Source organism: Petromyzon marinus, chromosome 59, assembly GCF_048934315.1.
Source record: "Petromyzon marinus isolate PM22_M1 ecotype Great Lakes invasive population chromosome 59, UKy_Petmar_22M1.pri1.0, whole genome shotgun sequence".
Classification (NCBI taxonomy): Eukaryota; Metazoa; Chordata; class Hyperoartia; order Petromyzontiformes; family Petromyzontidae; genus Petromyzon; species Petromyzon marinus.
The window spans coordinates 405019-422583 of record NC_133725.1 but is presented as its reverse complement, the minus strand read 5'-3'; the positions used below and the strand labels follow the sequence as shown (position 1 = coordinate 422583).

Genomic DNA, 17565 nt, shown 5'->3' with positions numbered 1-17565 from the left:
CCAACCGGGCTCACCGCTTTCTTTCTGACAACTGCGCCACCAACCCCCTCTAGTGAAGGTTCTCCGGAATCCGGCGAAACGTTGGGATTGCGGTCTTGGGGGCACGGAGACCAAACGGATCTATTTAAATATTTTCATTGATTTCCTCTTTGACGATACATTTTTATTGTCACGGGCAATTTTTTTTATTTTCTCGCCATTCGCGTGTTCATCTTTTAGTTCTTGATTTGCTAAGTGGCGGTTTTGTTTTTGCATCGTCTGCGTAAGGGACCGGCTAATTAAAGCGGCAGCGTTGTGGGGTGGCAATTGCATGAATGACGCTCGGTAAATTGAAATCATTTCTAACCAGAACACTCACTAGTACACTCACTAGTACACTCACTAGTACACTTATCGTCATGCGATGGACGTCACTCCCGTACGGCACAGCAGCGTGGAGAGAAACGTCGGACGTCGTCGTCGATTTGCCACAAATGAACCACGCTGCTCATCAGCGTAAACCATCGCCACGCGATCTCCGGTTCGTCATCCTCGCAGCAGCAGCAGCAGCAGCGGCAGCGGCGGCGGCTTTTGGCTCGGCCGTCGGGACAAAGATGGTGGTCACCGGAAATCGCGCGGCGCTTTCAGACGCGCTTTTGCGCCCGTCTGGAACGCTCTTCCTTCCGGTATTAGGAAGATGAAAAGCTCATTTCTATGTAATTTCTATTTGTGTTTAGTTTGTTGTCCTTCCCCTGTACCCCCGATTAGCACGGTTGTCTACGTACGGTGCACAAGAAGTTCAACGTACGGTACACACTGTACGTGCTGCCGGACGAAGGGCCTCGCTTCAAATCCCGAAGAAAAAGGTGCCGGTGCGCGGAGAGAAACGCCGGACGTCGCGGCCGAGCCACCTTGCGGTGGCACAGCCACGACAACCACACCGTGACGACACAGCCTTGACAACCACACCGTGGTGGTACAGCCACGACAACCACACCGTGGTGACACAGTCACAACAACCACACCGTGACGGCACAGTCACAACAACCACACCGTGGTGACACAGTCACAACAATCACACCGTGGTGACACAGTCACAACAACCACACCGTGGTGACACAGTCACAACAACCACACCGTGGTGGTACAGCCACGACAACCACACCGTGACGACACAGCCTTGACAACCACACCGTGGTGACACAGCCACGACAACCACACCGTGGTGGTACAGTCACAACAACCACACCGTGGCGGCACTACCACGACTACCACACCGTGACGACACAGCCTTGACAACCACACCGTGGTGGTGCAGTCACAACAACCACACCGTGGTGACACAGTCACAACAACCACACCGTGGTGGTACAGTCACAACAACCGCACCGTGGCGACACAGTCACAACAACCACACCGTGGTGACACAGTCACAACAACCACACCGTGGTGACACAGTCACAACAACCACACCGTGGTGACACAGTCACAACAACCACACCGTGGTGACACAGTCACAACAACCACACCGTGGTGACACAGTCACAACAACCACACCGTGGTGACACAGTCACAACAACCACACCGTGGTGACACAGTCACAACAACCACACCGTGGTGGTACAGTCACAACAACCACACCGTGGTGGTACAGTCACAACAACCACACCGTGGTGACACAGTCACAACAACCACACCGTGGTGACACAGTCACAACAACCACACCGTGGTGGTACAGTCACAACAACCACACCGCGGTGGCATAGCCACGACAACCACACCGTGGTGACACAGTCACAACAACCACACCGTGGTGACACAGTCACAACAACCACACCGTGGCGGTACTACCACAACAACCACACCGTGGTGGTACAGTCACAACAACCACACCGTGGTGGTACAGTCACAACAACCACACCGTGGTGACACAGTCACAACAACCACACCGTGGTGACACAGTCACAACAACCACACCGTGGTGGTACAGTCACAACAACCACACCGTGGTGACACAGTCACAACAACCACACCGTGGTGACACAGTCACAACAACCACACCGTGGTGACACAGTCACAACAACCACACCGTGGTGGTACAGTCACAACAACCACACCGCGGTGACACAGTCACAACAACCACACCGTGGTGACACAGTCACAACAACCACACCGTGGTGACACAGTCACAACAACCACACCGTGGTGACACAGTCACAACAACCACACCGTGGTGACACAGTCACAACAACCACACCGTGGTGACACAGTCACAACAACCACACCGTGGTGACACAGTCACAACAACCACACCGTGGTGGTACAGTCACAACAACCACACCGCGGTGACACAGTCACAACAACCACACCGTGGTGACACAGTCACAACAACCACACCGTGGTGACACAGTCACAACAACCACACCGTGGTGACACAGTCACAACAACCACACCGTGGTGACACAGTCACAACAACCACACCGTGGTGACACAGTCACAACAACCACACCGTGGTGACACAGTCACAACAACCACACCGTGGTGACACAGTCACAACAACCACACCGTGGTGACACAGTCACAACAACCACACCGTGGTGACACAGTCACAACAACCGCACCGTGGTGACACAGTCACGACAACCACACCAGAGAGCTGGTGCCGCGGCAGCGCCGCCGGCAATAGCCGAGGGAACTCACCGGAGCCCCCGGGAAGCCGACGAGGCCACGTTGGCCGGTCCGTCCCTGGAACGGCATTAAAGGTGAATTGTCAGGGCAGTAGAACCCCTTAGAGCCCAGTGTCTAGTGTCTAGTAGTGTAGTGTATAATAGTGTTGTTTATAGTAGTGTATAATAGTGTATACTGTTGTTTATAGTAGTGTAGTGTATAGTAGTGTAGTGTATAGTAGTAGTGTATAGTAGTGTATAATAGTGTATAGTGTTGTTTATAGTAGTGTAGTGTATAAAAGTAGTGTATAGTAGTGTATAATAGTGTTGTTTATAGTAGTGTAGTGTATAGTAGTGTATAGTGTAGTGTAGTCTGGTGTATAACAGTGTATAGTAGTGTAGTGTATAGTAGTGTATAGTGTAGTGTATAGTAGTGTATAGTGTAGTGTATAGTAGTGTAGTGTATAGTAGTGTATAGTAGTGTATAGTAGTGTAGTGTATAGTATAGTAGTGTATAGTGTATTGTAGTCTGGTGTATAACAGTGTAGTGCCTCCATAGACCCCAATGTGTTCGCCTACCGAACATTCCCCTGTTAGCGACGGGCTCACGACGAGCACGCGACCGCCAATTTCGGCCAATCGGCGAGCTCCAAAGCGGTCTGACCCGACCTCGGCCAATCAGCGACGTCCATTCATGGGCGTTGTCTGCTGCGCTTTGAAGTGGAAGCGTCTCTTTTGAATTCTTGGTGTTACCGCATCTCCTAAACTCGCTTAACAACCAAATTACTTAACGACCGGGTTCCTGGAAACCAATTACCCTCGCTAGAGGAGGCCTTCTACTGTGCGGTCGTCTGGTCCCCGATGACGCTGCGGTCGCCGTGCTCCTCGCGAACAAGCCGCGCGATGGGAAAACCACGTGGCGGCAAATAAATAGATAACGTGCGGCACAGAGCGGGGGGGGGGGGGTTAACGGTGTCGCAATAATGCACAACGCATGCCGGACGGGGACGGAGGCTCGCGCGGGCAGCGTCCAGAAGCATCCAGCAGCGTCCCAATGCCTCGTGCGACGCCGCCCCATTCCACGCAACCGCTGTTCAGTTCTCAAGTGGGAATCGTCAGTTGGGTACGGTCATCAACGTTCCCTTGCTGCCGTACGTGTGCCTGCACGTATGTCTGCACGTATGTCTGAAAGCCTACGTGTTAAGCTGATCTTGCCAAGGACGAGAAGAAGTGGAGATAAATCACTGCGGCCTAATGTCCCATAGGTGGATGAAGCGGGTTAACTAACTAACTTGTAGCAGACACCTATCGGGATTCCATTAAGCGCTTACTTCGAGGCGACAGAGAATTCACAGCTGTAGCTGCTGCTGGTTCTGGGTTGAAGGCGAGAGCTCCTGTACGCGGCAATGCTGCATACACACTCGGTGTTCTGTGTCTGTGTGTGTCTGTGTGTGTGTCTGCTTTATTGACCTGGTCAAGGCCTATGATACCATCAGTAGGCCTGGGCTCTGGGTTGTTCTTCGTGCTTTCGGAGTCCCTGATCCTCTGCTCACGATCAGGGATGTTCTCTGGCTCTCACATTATTTAACATCTATTTCGACCACGTAGCTTGTGAGGAATTTCCATCTGGTACAGATACAACGGGAAGCTGATCGATGCCCGGAAGCGGTCAAGGGATGGCTCCCTATTGCTCAACCACGTTATGTATGCTGATGATCTGGTAATTGCTGCTCACTCAGAGGAGGAGTTGGAGGCGCTGCTGCTGAGACTGGAGCGTGCCACTAAAAGGCGGGGCCTTACCATCAGCCCCACCAAAACTAAGCACCTGCCTGGGTATTTTTTACCATCGGACACTCCACCCCCACAACTCCTAATTGGTGATAGGGCAGTTGTGGAGAGGTGTCCATACCTGGGCAGTGCTCATGACCGGCTCCGGTTTGAGTCTCATTCCGAATCAGTCGAGCGGCATTATCTTTTCATCGGTTGCGTAACGCTGTGTGGAAGCTAACCTAGTCTGTCGCTTCGCACGAAGCTTCAGGTCTTACTCGGCCACAGCCATTCCCTCCCTTCTCTACGCTTGCGAAACGTGGACCCCCCTCATGGAACATCATAGCCAGTTAGAAGCATTTATGCTGGCCTGCCTACGACCCATCTTGGGTTTAACCAGGCTGGATTGTGTGAGGAGCTCACATATCCTTGAAAGATCTGGACAAAGTCCCATCAGTGAGCTCCTCCGGCAGGTAAGGCTGCGTTGGCTGGGCCATGTAGCCCGGATGCCCAGCCATCGCATGCCTAAACAGCTTTTGTTCGGCCGGATCGAGGGGGCTATACAGGCGCGGCACGGGCTAGAGAAGAGATGGAGTGATGTGGTACAGGATGATGTGGAGCTGAGCGGACTTGCCGATGATTGGTACCAGCGGTGTCAAGATCGGCCTCTGTGGAAGAGGCTCGTGAAGGATGCTACTTGGCAGTTGGAGGAAGTCGCCCTCTAACAACAACGGACGGCGGAGGAACGACGCTCACAACAACGAGCGGCGCGCCGGGTGGCTAAAGCACAGCAGGTTGGCACAGTAGGGGCACAGGTGGTGCATCAGCCAGTCATCTCAGTCATCTCAGTCGACCCGCGGCACCTGGGTCTGCCCCGTGACCTCCTGCCAGCGGGCGTTCGACACTTCACGTGGCCTCAAGGTGCACATGGCCTGGCACAAGCGTCGTGGTGACGTCACCGCCACTTAGTGGCGAATGGCGGTTGTTGTTGTTGTGTCTGTGTGTGAGTGCACATGCCCGGTTGTCGGGAAGCGATCGCAGAGCCACTTACACGGACGCCTCGAGATCCTGAGATGCCCTTTGAGCCAATGACGCCCTGGTCGCCCTAATGGATGAACAAAAAGACAAAGATCCCCCGTATAGCCTTTAACAGACCGTTGGGGCAAGTGCCGTTACCGAGCACCTATGAAGGCCGGTACGGCACACAGACCAACACCACGCCCGGCTGCCTTTGTCTCCCCAGTGGCGATGTATACACATCGCACCAGCTACTTGAGGCTGAGTCGACTTCGGCGAGAACAAGGAATGGTTTAGATAATTGTCACTGCTGTTAGCCATGAGCGGGGATCGAGCTGCACGCTAAGCTAGCCTGTAACAGACTATTGGGGCAAGTGCTGTCAGCGAGTTGCAGCACCAATGAAAGCCGGCACTGTGGCACATGAGGGGGGGGGGGGGGTGTGGCCGATACCACGCCCGGCCACCTTTGCTTCCCCAGTGCTGATATTTACACACCATGCCCAGGTACTCATTTAAGGCTGAGACGACATAGCAGAGGCCCAGGGCCGGTTCAAATGATTGTCACTGGAGTTGGCCACGAGCGGGAATCAAACTCGGGCCGCCGGGTTCGGAGCGCTAAGTGCTACGCCACCGCTCGCAAATTCACACGCACGCACACACGTGCACAGATTCGCCACACGTGTGTACACGTGTGTACACGTGTACACACGTGTGGCGAAACTGTGCACAGCCAACTAGTAAGGGTTGTCACGTAAACAGGACGTGCCGATTCGTCACGAGTACAGCACACCGGTGTGTACACCCGCGTGGCGAGCATGATGACAAAGGTGGTGGTGATGCTCACCTTGGGGCCCAATTTCCCCTTTTTTCCCTGCACACCCATGGGTCCCTCCAGCCCCTGGACAAAGAGATACACCAACGTTAGCAAAGCAGCAGCGGTAGCAGCAGTGGAAGCAGCAGCAGTAGTAGCAGCAGCAGGAGGAGTAGTAGTAACAGCAGGAGTAACAGCAGTAGCAGCAGTAGTAGCAGCAGTAGTAGAAACATCAGTAGTAGTAACAGCAGTAGCAGCAGTAGCCAGGAGTAGCAGCAGTAGCAACAGTAGCAGCAGTAGTAGTAGTAGCAGTAGTAGCAGCAGCAGTAGTTGCAGCAGCAGTATTAGCAGCAGTAGTAGTAACAGCAGTAGTAGTAACAGCAGTAGTAGCAGTAGCCAGGAGTAGCAGCAATAGCAACAGTAGCAGCAGCAGTAGTACCAGCAGCTGCAACATTAGTAGCAGCGGACACACTCACACCGCACACACTCACACTGCACACACCACACCATGCACTCACACCACACACACTCACACCACTCACACTCACACCACACACACTCACACCACTCACACCACACTCACACACCGCACACACTCACTCACACCACTCACACCACACACTCACACCACACACTCACACCACTCACACTCACATCACACACTCACACCACACTCACACCACACTCACACCACACACTCACACCACACTCACACCACACTCACACCACACACTCACACCACACACTCACACCACACACTTACACCACTCACACTCACATCACACACTCACATCACACACTCACACCACACTCACACCACACTCACACCACACATGCTCACACAGATCCTCACCGTGGAGCCCACTGGGCCCGACCTCCCCTTGGACCCCGGGAATCCCTGGTGGCCGGCCGGACCCCGGAAGCCGGAGAATCCCTTGGGGCCCCTCCAGCCAGGGACACCCTGGGAGAGGGGGCACATAGCGGTTCGTGTTCCACCGGAGAAGCCGCGCCGTGCCACCGAGATCACACGCGGTGACCAAGTGGAGACGCAGCGTGGGTGACGCGGTGGATGATCTCACCAACCCACCATCTCACCCACCCACCATATCACTCACCAACCCACCATCTTACCCACCCACCATCTCACCAACTCACTCACCCACCCACCATCTCACCCACCCACCATCTCACTCACCATCTCACCCACCAACCCACCATCTCGCCCACCAACCCACCATCTCACCCACCAACCCACCATCTCGCCCACCAACCCACCATCTCGCCCACCAACCCACCATCTCACCCACCAACCCACCATCTCACCCACCAACCCACCATCTCATCCACTAACCCACCATCTCACCCACCAACCCACCATCTCGCCCACCAACCCACCATCTCACCCACCAACCCACCATCTCACCCACCAACCCACCATCTCGCCCACCAACCCACCATCTCTCCCACCAACCCACCATCTCACCCACCATCTCACTCACCATCTCACCCACCAACCCACCTATCTCACCCACCGACAATCTCACCCACCGACCATCTCACCCACTCACTCATTCGTTCACTCACCCACTCATTCAATGCACTCATCCATTCACTCACTCAGTCATTTATTCACTCACCTGGTTAAACACGATATCAATTGAACTTCAACTCTACGGGCAATGAATCAGGTTCAAACATCCATTAATCCGGATGAGAAAACAGTGTTAGCATGCCCCAAGTGACCAGGATTTGGACTCGCCATTTAGAGAAATGCAACACCAGTGGTCATCTCTAAACTAAACTACGACCACGTTTTATTGTACCAGGTGTAGAGCCCCACTGAGCTGTGTAAATCTTTTTCAGAAGCGACCTATTACAAATGATAGCTCAACGAAGTGGCCTATCATCACCACGTGGAAATGTGTAGAACCCAAACACTCTAAACGCGTTGTGACGTCGATTACAAATGTGGATGGGGAAAACCGGAGGACCCGGAGATAAATCCACGTGACCATGGGGAGAGAGACACCGCAAACTCCAAATATACAGCAGCAGCAGCAGCAAGCACCAGGGCTGGGAACGAAGAAGCCACGACCTCCTGCACACCAGGCGAGGGAGTTGACATCTCCGAGCCACCGCGGCGTCCCTATCTAACCCTTGCTCGCTTGCGCGTGGTACAACTCAGAGCGACTCGAAAGTCCTGCCGCGATTGGCGGACAGCGATGGCGGGAGTCGGCCACCGCGAATGGCGATGGCCCACAGGCAGGAAGGGAACCCAGGCGGGCGGGAGCCCGGAGCGCCACGTGAGTTGGGGCCACTCACCCGATCGCCTTTCTCTCCCACGTCACCACGGTGTCCGCTCCTTTCCTTGAGGCCCTGGGACACGGAGAGAGGCAGGCGGAGGAGGGGGGGGGAGACGGAGAGGGGGGGGACATGGGGAGAGGGACAGAGAGAGAGGGGGAGAGAGCGAGACAGAGAGAGGCATCAAAGAACCCCGTGACCAACACCAACTGAAGACAATAAAAAAACACCGTTTGGCCATGAAAGGAAAACCAAAGAGGTATGGTCGGCGACGTTTTTCTGGATGTGCCGCGTGTCGTTAGGGCACCGTGTCAGACGTTTTGCTCCACGTGCCTTCCGCAGTAGCCCAATCGACTGTTTAGTTTCTGTGCCGTGCTCGAAAACGAGGCGCCGGTGCGACTCGGAATCGAACCGGGAGGGAGGGAGGGGTGATCTGGCTCGGGAACCCCTCCACCCCCACCCAGCCCCCCCCCCCCCCCCCCCGTGTGTGTGTGTAAGAGTGTGAGTGTGTGTGTGAGTGTGTAAGAGTGTGAGTGTGTGTGAGTGTGTGTAAGAGTGTGTGTGAGTGTGTGTAAGTATGTGTGTGAGTGTGTAAGAGTGTGAGTGTGTGTGTGAGTGTGTGTAAGTGTGCGTGTGTGAGTGAGTAAGAGTGTGAGTGTGTGTGAGTGTGTGTGAGTGTTTGCAAGTGAGTTGAGTGTGTGAGTGTGTGTGAGTGTGTGTGAGAGTGTGTGAGTGTGTGTGAGAGTGTGTGTGTGTAAGAGTGTGAGTGTGTGAGAGTGTGTGAGTGTGTGTGTGAGTGTGTGTAAGAGTGTGAGTGTGTGTGTGAGTGTGTGTAAGTGTGCGTGTGTGAGTGAGTAAGAGTGTGAGTGTGTGTGAGTGTGTGTAAGTGAGTGAGTGTGTGAGTGTGTAAGAGTGAGTGTGTGTAAGTGTGTGAGTGTGTGTAAGAGTGTGTGTAAGTGTGTGTGTTTGAGGGTGTAAGAGTGTGTGTGTGTGAGTGTGTGTAAGTGTGTGTGTTTGAGTGTGTAAGAGTGTGAGTGTGTGTGTGAGTGTGTGTAAGTGTGTGTGCTTGAGTGTGTAAGTGTGTGAGTGTGTATGTGAGTGTGTGTAAGTGTGTGTGTTTGAGTGTGTAAGAGTGTGTGTGTGAGTGTGTGTAAGTGTCCGTGTGTGAGTAAGAGTGTGTGTGTGAGTGTAAGTGTGTGTGTTTGAGTGTGTAATAGTGTGAGTGTGTGTGTGAGTGTGTGTAAGTGTGCGTGTGTGAGTAAGAGTGTGTGTGAGTGTGTGAGTGAGTGTGTGCGTGTGTGTGAGTGTGTGTGAGAGTGTGTGTGAGTGTGTGTGTGAGTGTGTGTGTAAGTGTGTGTGTGTGAGTGTAAGAGTGTGTGTGTGGAGAGCGTTAGTGTAGCGGTTACCGCGCTGCGCTATGAATCTGGCGACGCGGGTTCGATTCCCGCTCACGGCCAACACCAGTGACAATTATCTGAACCGGTCCCGGGCCTCCCCTAGGTCGACTCAGCCTCAAAATGCGTACTTCGTGCGATGTGTAAACATCGCCACTAGGGAGACAAAGGCGGCCGGACGTGGTGCTGGCCACCCACCCCCTCGTGTGCCATGCCGCCCTTCATAGGTGCTCGCTAACAGCACTTGCCCCTACAGTCTAAGTCTATACGGGGGATCTTTGTCTTTGTGAGTGTGTGTGTTGGAAAGCTGTAAGCCCCAGGCTACTTTGGGCTCGCCTTCCTATCAACCAGAGGCGAGGAGTGGTGGTCGTGGTTACTTATGCCCCCACTGAAGACGAACATCCGTGGAGGGATGCAGGCAAGGCTGATGAGTGAGATGCCTTCTATGACCTCCTGTCACAGGTGCTGGCTAAAGTGGCCCCTCGGGACAGAGTCATCTTGTTGGGTGACTTCAATGCCCGAGTTGGTCACGATGCTGGCACCTGGTCTGTAGTGATTGTAAGGCATAGGCCAGATCAGCTCAATAATAACGGCAGGAGGCTGCTAGATTTTAGTGCAGCCCATGGGCTTGTAATTACCAACACGCTGCCGGGTCTTAGATGGCCATCTAAGCATGGCCATCTACTGGACTACATAGTGACGGAACAGCGGATGAGGGCCCATGTCCTTGACACTACCACCTACCGTGGAGCTGAACTGCCCACTGACCATCGACTTGTCATCTGTAAGATGCGCCTGCCATTCTTCCACTCCGGTGGTGGGTGTACACCTAGGACCCCATTCAAACCCTTAGTGGCATGTTCTCAGCTAGCTGTTGAAAGTTGCAAGCGAGAATTCCATCATCGCTTGCGGCTGGGGTTGGTATCGTCCCCCACTCCTCCTGATGTCGAGGGTAAATGGGCGAGGTTTAGGACTGTGACTCATGCAGCTGCAATGGCTGCTTTGGGTACGCAGTCCAGACCTCCTCAGAGACCCTGGCTGACAGAGGAGGTGTTCAAGCTGGCTGAGAAAAAGCGACAGGCCCACTCTCATCGGCTACAGAATCCCACGTCAGAGAATGAGGAGGCTTACCGCAGCCTTCGCTCGGAGGTTCGGCGAGCCGCGAGGCACTGCAAGGATGGGTGGTGGTCGCGGGTTGCTGAGGAGATGGAGTCTGCCTCAGTGGCCCGCGATCACAAATCTCTATTTAACTCCATCAAAAAAGTAACCTGCAGCGCCACACCTATTACCATCATTAGGGGAAAAATGGTGATCCAATCTCTGATCCCCAGGAACAGGTTTGCACATTTGCTGAGCATTTCTGTGAAGTCCTGGGGGAGGTGAAATCCCTCCATATGGAGAACATCGTGGGACAAAGTGGGGATGACCCTGCTGAGGCTGTGGTGCCTCAAATATTTGAAGAGGAAGTCACCCCCTGTGAGTGGCTGTCTGAGGTGCCATCTGTTGAGGAAGTACTGAGGGCGATCCGGAGTCTGAGACCAGGAAAGGCACCGGGCAGAGATGATCTCCCAAGCGAAATGCTGAGGGAGGGTGCCGTTTGTGCACAGACTGCCCTATATGACATCATAACAACAGTCTGGACCACTGGATGGGTTCCGCAGGATTGGAAGGATGCCCTGGTGGTCCCCCTCTTTAAGAAGGGGGACCGTACAGACTGTAACAACTACAGGGGCATCTCACTCCTCAGTGTGCCGGGAAAAGTCATGGCAAGGATTATTCAACATCGCCTTGCCAGGCACGCTAAGGAAAGGCTTGCGAAGCCCCAATGCGGTTTCAGGAAAGGGCGGTCCTCCACAGATGCCATATTTTCTGTCCGTCTGCTACAGCAGAGGTGTAGGGAATTCCAGTAAGACCTACATCTCTGCTTTATTGACCTGGTCAAGGCCTATGATACCATCAGTAGGCCTGGGCTCTGAGTTGTTCTTCGTGCTTTTGGAGTACCTGACCCTCTGCTCACGATCATTAAGGACCTTCATGTAGGTGAGCGGGCCCGGGTAAAACTACGTGGCCGGGAGTCAGAGCCATTCCCTGTACACCTTGGGGTGCAACAGGGATGTCCTCTGGCCCCCACATGATTTAACATCTATCTTGACCACATAGTTCGTGAAGCCTTCAATAGCTGTACCTGGGGAATCTCCATATGGTACAGATATAATGGGAGGCTGATCGATGCCCGGGTGCGGTCAAGGGATGGCTCCCTATTGCTCAACCACGTTATGTATGCTGATGATTTGGTAATAGCTGCTCAGTCAGAGGAGGAGTTGGAGACGCTGCTGCTGAGACTGGAGCGTGCCACTAAGAGGTGGGGCCTTACCATCAGCCCCACCAAAACTAAGCACCTGCCTGGGTATTTTGTACCATCGGACACTCTACCCCCGCAACTCTCAATCAGTGATGGGGTAGTTGTGGAGAGAGTGGAGAGTTTCCCATACCTGGGCAGTGTGCTTATGACCGGCTCCAGTTTAACAGCAGAGGTCTCACTCCGAATCAGTCGAGCGGCAATATATTTTCATCGGGTGCGTAACGCTGTGTGGAAGCTACCTGGTCTGTCGCTCCGCACTAAGCTTCAGGTCTTCTCGGCCACAGTCATTCCCTCCCTTCTCTACGCTTGCGAAACGTGGACCCCCCCTAATGGAACATCTTCGCCGGTTAGAAACATTTAGGCTAGCCTGCCTACGATCCATCCTGGGTTTAACCAAGCTGGATTGTGTGAGGAGCTCACAAATCCTTGAAAGATCTGGACAAGGTCCCATCGGTGAGCTCCTCCAGCAGGCAAGGCTGCGTTGGCTCGGTCATGTAGCTCGCATGCCCAGCCCCTGCATGCCTAAACAGCTTTTGTTCGGCCGGATCGAGGGGGCTAAATGGGCGCGGGCTAGAGAAGAGATGGAGTGATGTGGTACAGGAGGACGTGGAGCTGAGTGGACTTGACTGCTACCAGCGGTGTCAAGATCGGCCTCTGTGGAGAAGGCTCGTGAAGGACGCTATTGGACAGTTGGAGGCAGTCGCCCTCCAACAACAACGGAGGGCGGAGGAGCGACGCTTCACAACAACGAGCGGAGCGCCGGGTGGCTAAAACACAGGTTTGCACAGTAGGGGGCACAAGTGGTGCATCAGCCACTCATCTCAGTCAGTCGACCCGTGGCACTTGGGTCTGCCCCGTGACCTCCTGCCAGCGGGCGTTCGACACTTCACGTGGCCTCAAGGTGCACATCGCCTGGCACAAACGTCGTGGTTACGTCACTGCCACTTAGTGGCGAATGGCGGTTGTTGTTTAGTGTGTGTGTGAAAGTGGTGTGCGTGTGTGTGTGTCTCTCACCTTGTCGCCACGCGGCCCGGTGGCGCCGGACAAGCCGGACACGCCCTGCACGGCAGCGGCGCACAAACACAGCCACAGTGCGTGACACGTCAGCGCCTACTACTGCTGCTGATGATGATACTGATGATGATACTACTGCTGATACTGCTACTGCTGATGATGCTGCTGCTGCTGATACTACTGCTGCTGATGATACTGCTACTGATACTACTGCTGCTACTACTACTACAGCTGCTATTACTGCTGCTGATACTACTACTGCTGCTGCTGATGATGCTGCTGATACTACTGCTGCTAATACTATTGCTGCTGATACTACTGCTGATGATACTGCTACTGATACTACTGCTACTACTACAGCTGCTATTACTGCTGCTGATACTACTACTGCTACTACTGCTGATGCTGCTGCTGCTGATACTACTGCTGCTAATACTATTGCTGCTGATACTACTGCTGCTGCTAAGTGTTCAAAATGAAAGTACCAGCAAGGGGCTAACATGGACATCTGAGCAGAGACAACTGCATCACGTGAGCGATGCACCGTCACGTGGGCCTGTGCAGGGCGAACACGTGATCGTGAGGACAGATGCAGGGACACACAGACGGGTGCTGGTGGGGTAGATGCTGGGGGATACACGGGGATATTTGGCGACATCCATTGAGTCCGTACGCATGGAGGGGGGAGGTTAACCCAAATGTGTACGCGTGCGTATGGGGGGGTCTACTGACAATGTACGTACGCATGGGAAACGGGGGGGGGGGTGAAGCCTCCCAAATAATGTCTACATTGGCCTTCAAATGAGTGAGATAGTCCGGTGGTGGACTATCTGTTTGCTTCAACACGTTAAAATTATTGATCCTTGATCGTTTCTGCGTGGATGAAATATCGGCCGTTCTATAGGATTCGGGGGGGGGGGGGGGGGAGGTGCGTCAGGCGAACCTACACAGGTGGGGGGGGGGGGGGGTGTAAAGAGTCGCGTGCGTACAGGGAGAGGGCCAGGGGTCAAGTTGTCACAGATTTGTGCGTACCTACTCAACGGATGGCCCCTTGACGGACAGACATTCGGACGGACAAATGGACAGTGTGATGGACAGACCGATGGATGTATAGACAGAGGGATGGGCGGACAGACGAGCGGATGATGGGCAGATTAATGGATGGACGTACAAGCTGGCAAACAGATTAAGGACAGATAGACAGGCAGACAGATGAATGCACAAAGGGACGGACATGTGGATGGACAGACGGACGGACAGAGAGGCGGGTCGACACGTGCACCGAACGGAGGGGTCGTGCCGTGCGGGACAGAGGGTCGCCGGAGTCAGAATCTTTCTCGAGTCTGGAGGAATCCGATGAGCCCCAAAGCTCTTTCGAGGGACACCGATGGCATCCCACCCACCTTGTAGCCCTCAGCGCCATCCTCGCCTCGCTCTCCCATGACCCCGGGCGGGCCCTGGGCGACAACCGAGACGGGGGAACCAAATTGTTCGATAAATGTCGGGCAAATCGGTCACCGAGCGATGCAAATCGTTCGATCAGTTCACGAATGAATCGGTGATTCAATCGACCAGTTGGTCAATTGGTAAATAAATCTGCCTGTTCATCAGTCAGCTAATGAGTCGTTCAATCGGCCGATCAACCAATTGTCTGCTTAGAGCATAGGCGACAGGTAACCTCAAATAACTCTACACTGTATCTAACCAATCTGTATATGAAAAATAGGAATAGGTGTTTACCCTTTCTGGGAATGAAATATACACCTTTTTCAAGGAATCTAGTTCCTGCATTAATCACACAAGGTACTTGTGGTGAACAGGCGAACAAAAACACGAATCTGATGTTTATATAATGCATTATCTTCATGGTCTAGTCTCACTCCCAGTGTCAGACCAGAGAACAGTGCCTAAAGGCGGACAACACAAGGGCAATGCCACACGTGCTGGGGCATTTTTATCACTCGGGGTGAGCAGCCACCACATGGGAGGCTTTTTTTGCCAGTATCTAAGTATGAAAAAATAAAAGCACGTGTTTACCCTTGCAGGCAATAACACAGCAGTTGTGTTAAGATGTTCAAACCGAGGATTTCCCTGGCAACCCACCTCGTCCGCTTTGAGACCAGGCGGGCCATCGCTGCCGCCCCTGCCCTGCAGAAGCGAATTCATGAATAAAAATATTATTATTATTACTGCTTCAACTCGAAACGCGCCCGCCACCCAGCATTCGCTCACTCTTGCGGGCATTCCACATTCATACGACGGGGGCGAGTCCATCTATCGGACAACCTTCGTTGACTTCCGCCCAAAAAAAGTTGGTACTCTCGTTTTGTCCACCCCCACCGAGATGATGGGCTAAGTCAAAATCAGAATGAGAATATTTGTTTACAATGGAGGAATCCGATGACTATAAAGCTCTTTCTCTCAGATCTCAAGGAAGGGGGCACGGGGCAAGACCATTACAACAACAAACAGTTACAACAACACGACAGGAGTGCAAAGTACAAGAAAGGTGAACACATCACCCAACCACATACAAATATAACTGAACCATCCCCGTGCTACCCAGGCAAAGCTCACAAAGGTGATGAACTTATTTTGCAGAAGCGACCTGGCCATCACAAATGACAGCTCAACCGAGTGGCCTCATCATTTGGACATTTACAGCAGAAAAATAAATCATCTCAATGCGTGGCGTTGAACTCTGCTCGCTCGATCGCCCGAGTCAGGAAAAGTGGCGCGCCTGCCGAGGTTGCAGTCGGTGCAACTGCACCGTGGCACACGGTGCAGCAGAGGGCCGGGGCCTGCGAGGAACGGATTCAATGGTGGGACAGGATGGAGGGAGGCGCCGGTCTTGAACCCTTCCCCTGTGATTCCAAGACGTCTGCAAGTTGCGGGGTGGGTGGCTGGGTGGGGTCCCGTGCACGGCCGAGTCCCGGAACGCGGCAAGCGGCTCGGCGTGGGGTTTCTTTAGAGAAGCGTAGCGGTGGTTAGCGCCGTTGTTTCTATCAAGACGTCGTAACTCGCCGCAGAGAACCGGAGCGACAAGACCGCCACCACGCTATGATAGCCGGCGCCAAAACTGTGCTGCATGCCCCTTACCCCCCCGCGCGTGGCCTTGTGGGGGCCTCGGTACCCACTACTGTTTGTTTTATTCAGATTCCATTCCGATGACGTATACACACGTACGTACGTACACGCGTTACGTCATCGCGACGGAATCGGAAGGCAAAACTGGTGATGTACACACACGCACGTACGCGCACGCACGTACGCACGCACGTAACGTCTTCAGGAGCGGAAAGGGTTTAACGAACCTGTTTCCCTGTTGCCCCACGTGGCCCCATTTCTCCCATAATTCCTAGCGGACCCTGGAAGTGAAATAACACAAATTAAAGGGGGGAGACATCGGGGGGGGGGGGGGGGGAACCACGACATGCGACGTTGTGAATTAAATAACACGTCATATACATATATACACACATATATGTATATCTATATACATATATACACATACACACACATATATACACACATATACACATATGTACACACATATATACACATATACATACATATATACACACATATATTGGTGTGTGTATATATGTGTGTACATATACGGGTGGGGGTCCGTGGTTCGAATCGCTCAGCCACCCTGGTGAATCCCGCGGCGCGTGTCGACCGTGATACTGCTGCTGCTGTCACTACGTCGCTGTCTGCTTCACTCACAGTGGACGTGTTCACTTTCGTTTGTTGTTCCTTCTCCTGCGCCTCCAGTTACCAACGTTGTCCCCAGCATGGGGGAATTGTTTTGTTGTTTTAGCCATGGGAAGAAATTGCAGAACCCGGAGGGAACCCACAGCGAGCAAAGCGAGAATGTGCACGCTCCACACAGATGGGCGCCCGAGTCAGGAATCGAACCCAGGGCCTTATTGCTGTGTGGCGCAAGTGTCGCCACTGCGCTGCAGTCCCTCGACTGAACTGATGGAACAGATGGAACGGATGGAATGTACCAACTCCAGTAAGCGCGGCGGAGGGTGGGGCGGTTGAGTCCATTTGGAAAGTTTCATCTCACCTGGGGTCCTTTGGGTCCTTGAGGCCCAGGGCTGCCCCTGTCTCCCTGTGACAGCCAGAGAGAATTAAACAAAATTTATATTTTGAGTGTAAATGTTTTAACAATCCCAAAAAAACATTGTCTTATTGATACGGGCAGAACTACTTGAGTAGTGGGCGAGGCCACCTGGGTAGTAGGCA

At 53.4% G+C, this 17565-nt stretch overlaps 1 protein-coding gene across 2 annotated transcripts in view; it reads right to left on the bottom strand.

Annotated features, from left to right (window-relative positions):
- LOC142905309 (uncharacterized) overlaps positions 1 to 17565 on the bottom strand; it is a 30638-nt gene that overhangs the window by 1807 nt on the left and 11266 nt on the right. Inside the window, exons 5-14 of one of the 2 annotated variants that reach the window (XM_076052960.1) lie at positions 17387 to 17431; positions 16626 to 16679; positions 15415 to 15459; positions 14715 to 14768; positions 13312 to 13356; positions 8563 to 8616; positions 7094 to 7201; positions 6274 to 6327; positions 5464 to 5517; positions 2680 to 2724 (exon numbers count right to left, since the gene is read on the bottom strand). In XM_076052960.1, the coding sequence (XP_075909075.1) occupies positions 2680 to 2724; positions 5464 to 5517; positions 6274 to 6327; positions 7094 to 7201; positions 8563 to 8616; positions 13312 to 13356; positions 14715 to 14768; positions 15415 to 15459; positions 16626 to 16679; positions 17387 to 17431 (558 nt within the window). Of the gene's footprint in view, positions 1 to 2679; positions 2725 to 5463; positions 5518 to 6273; positions 6328 to 7093; positions 7202 to 8562; positions 8617 to 9286; positions 13210 to 13311; positions 13357 to 14714; positions 14769 to 15414; positions 15460 to 16625; positions 16680 to 17386; positions 17432 to 17565 lie in introns of those variants that run through there. The other variant, XM_076052961.1, reaches the window with a different exon arrangement.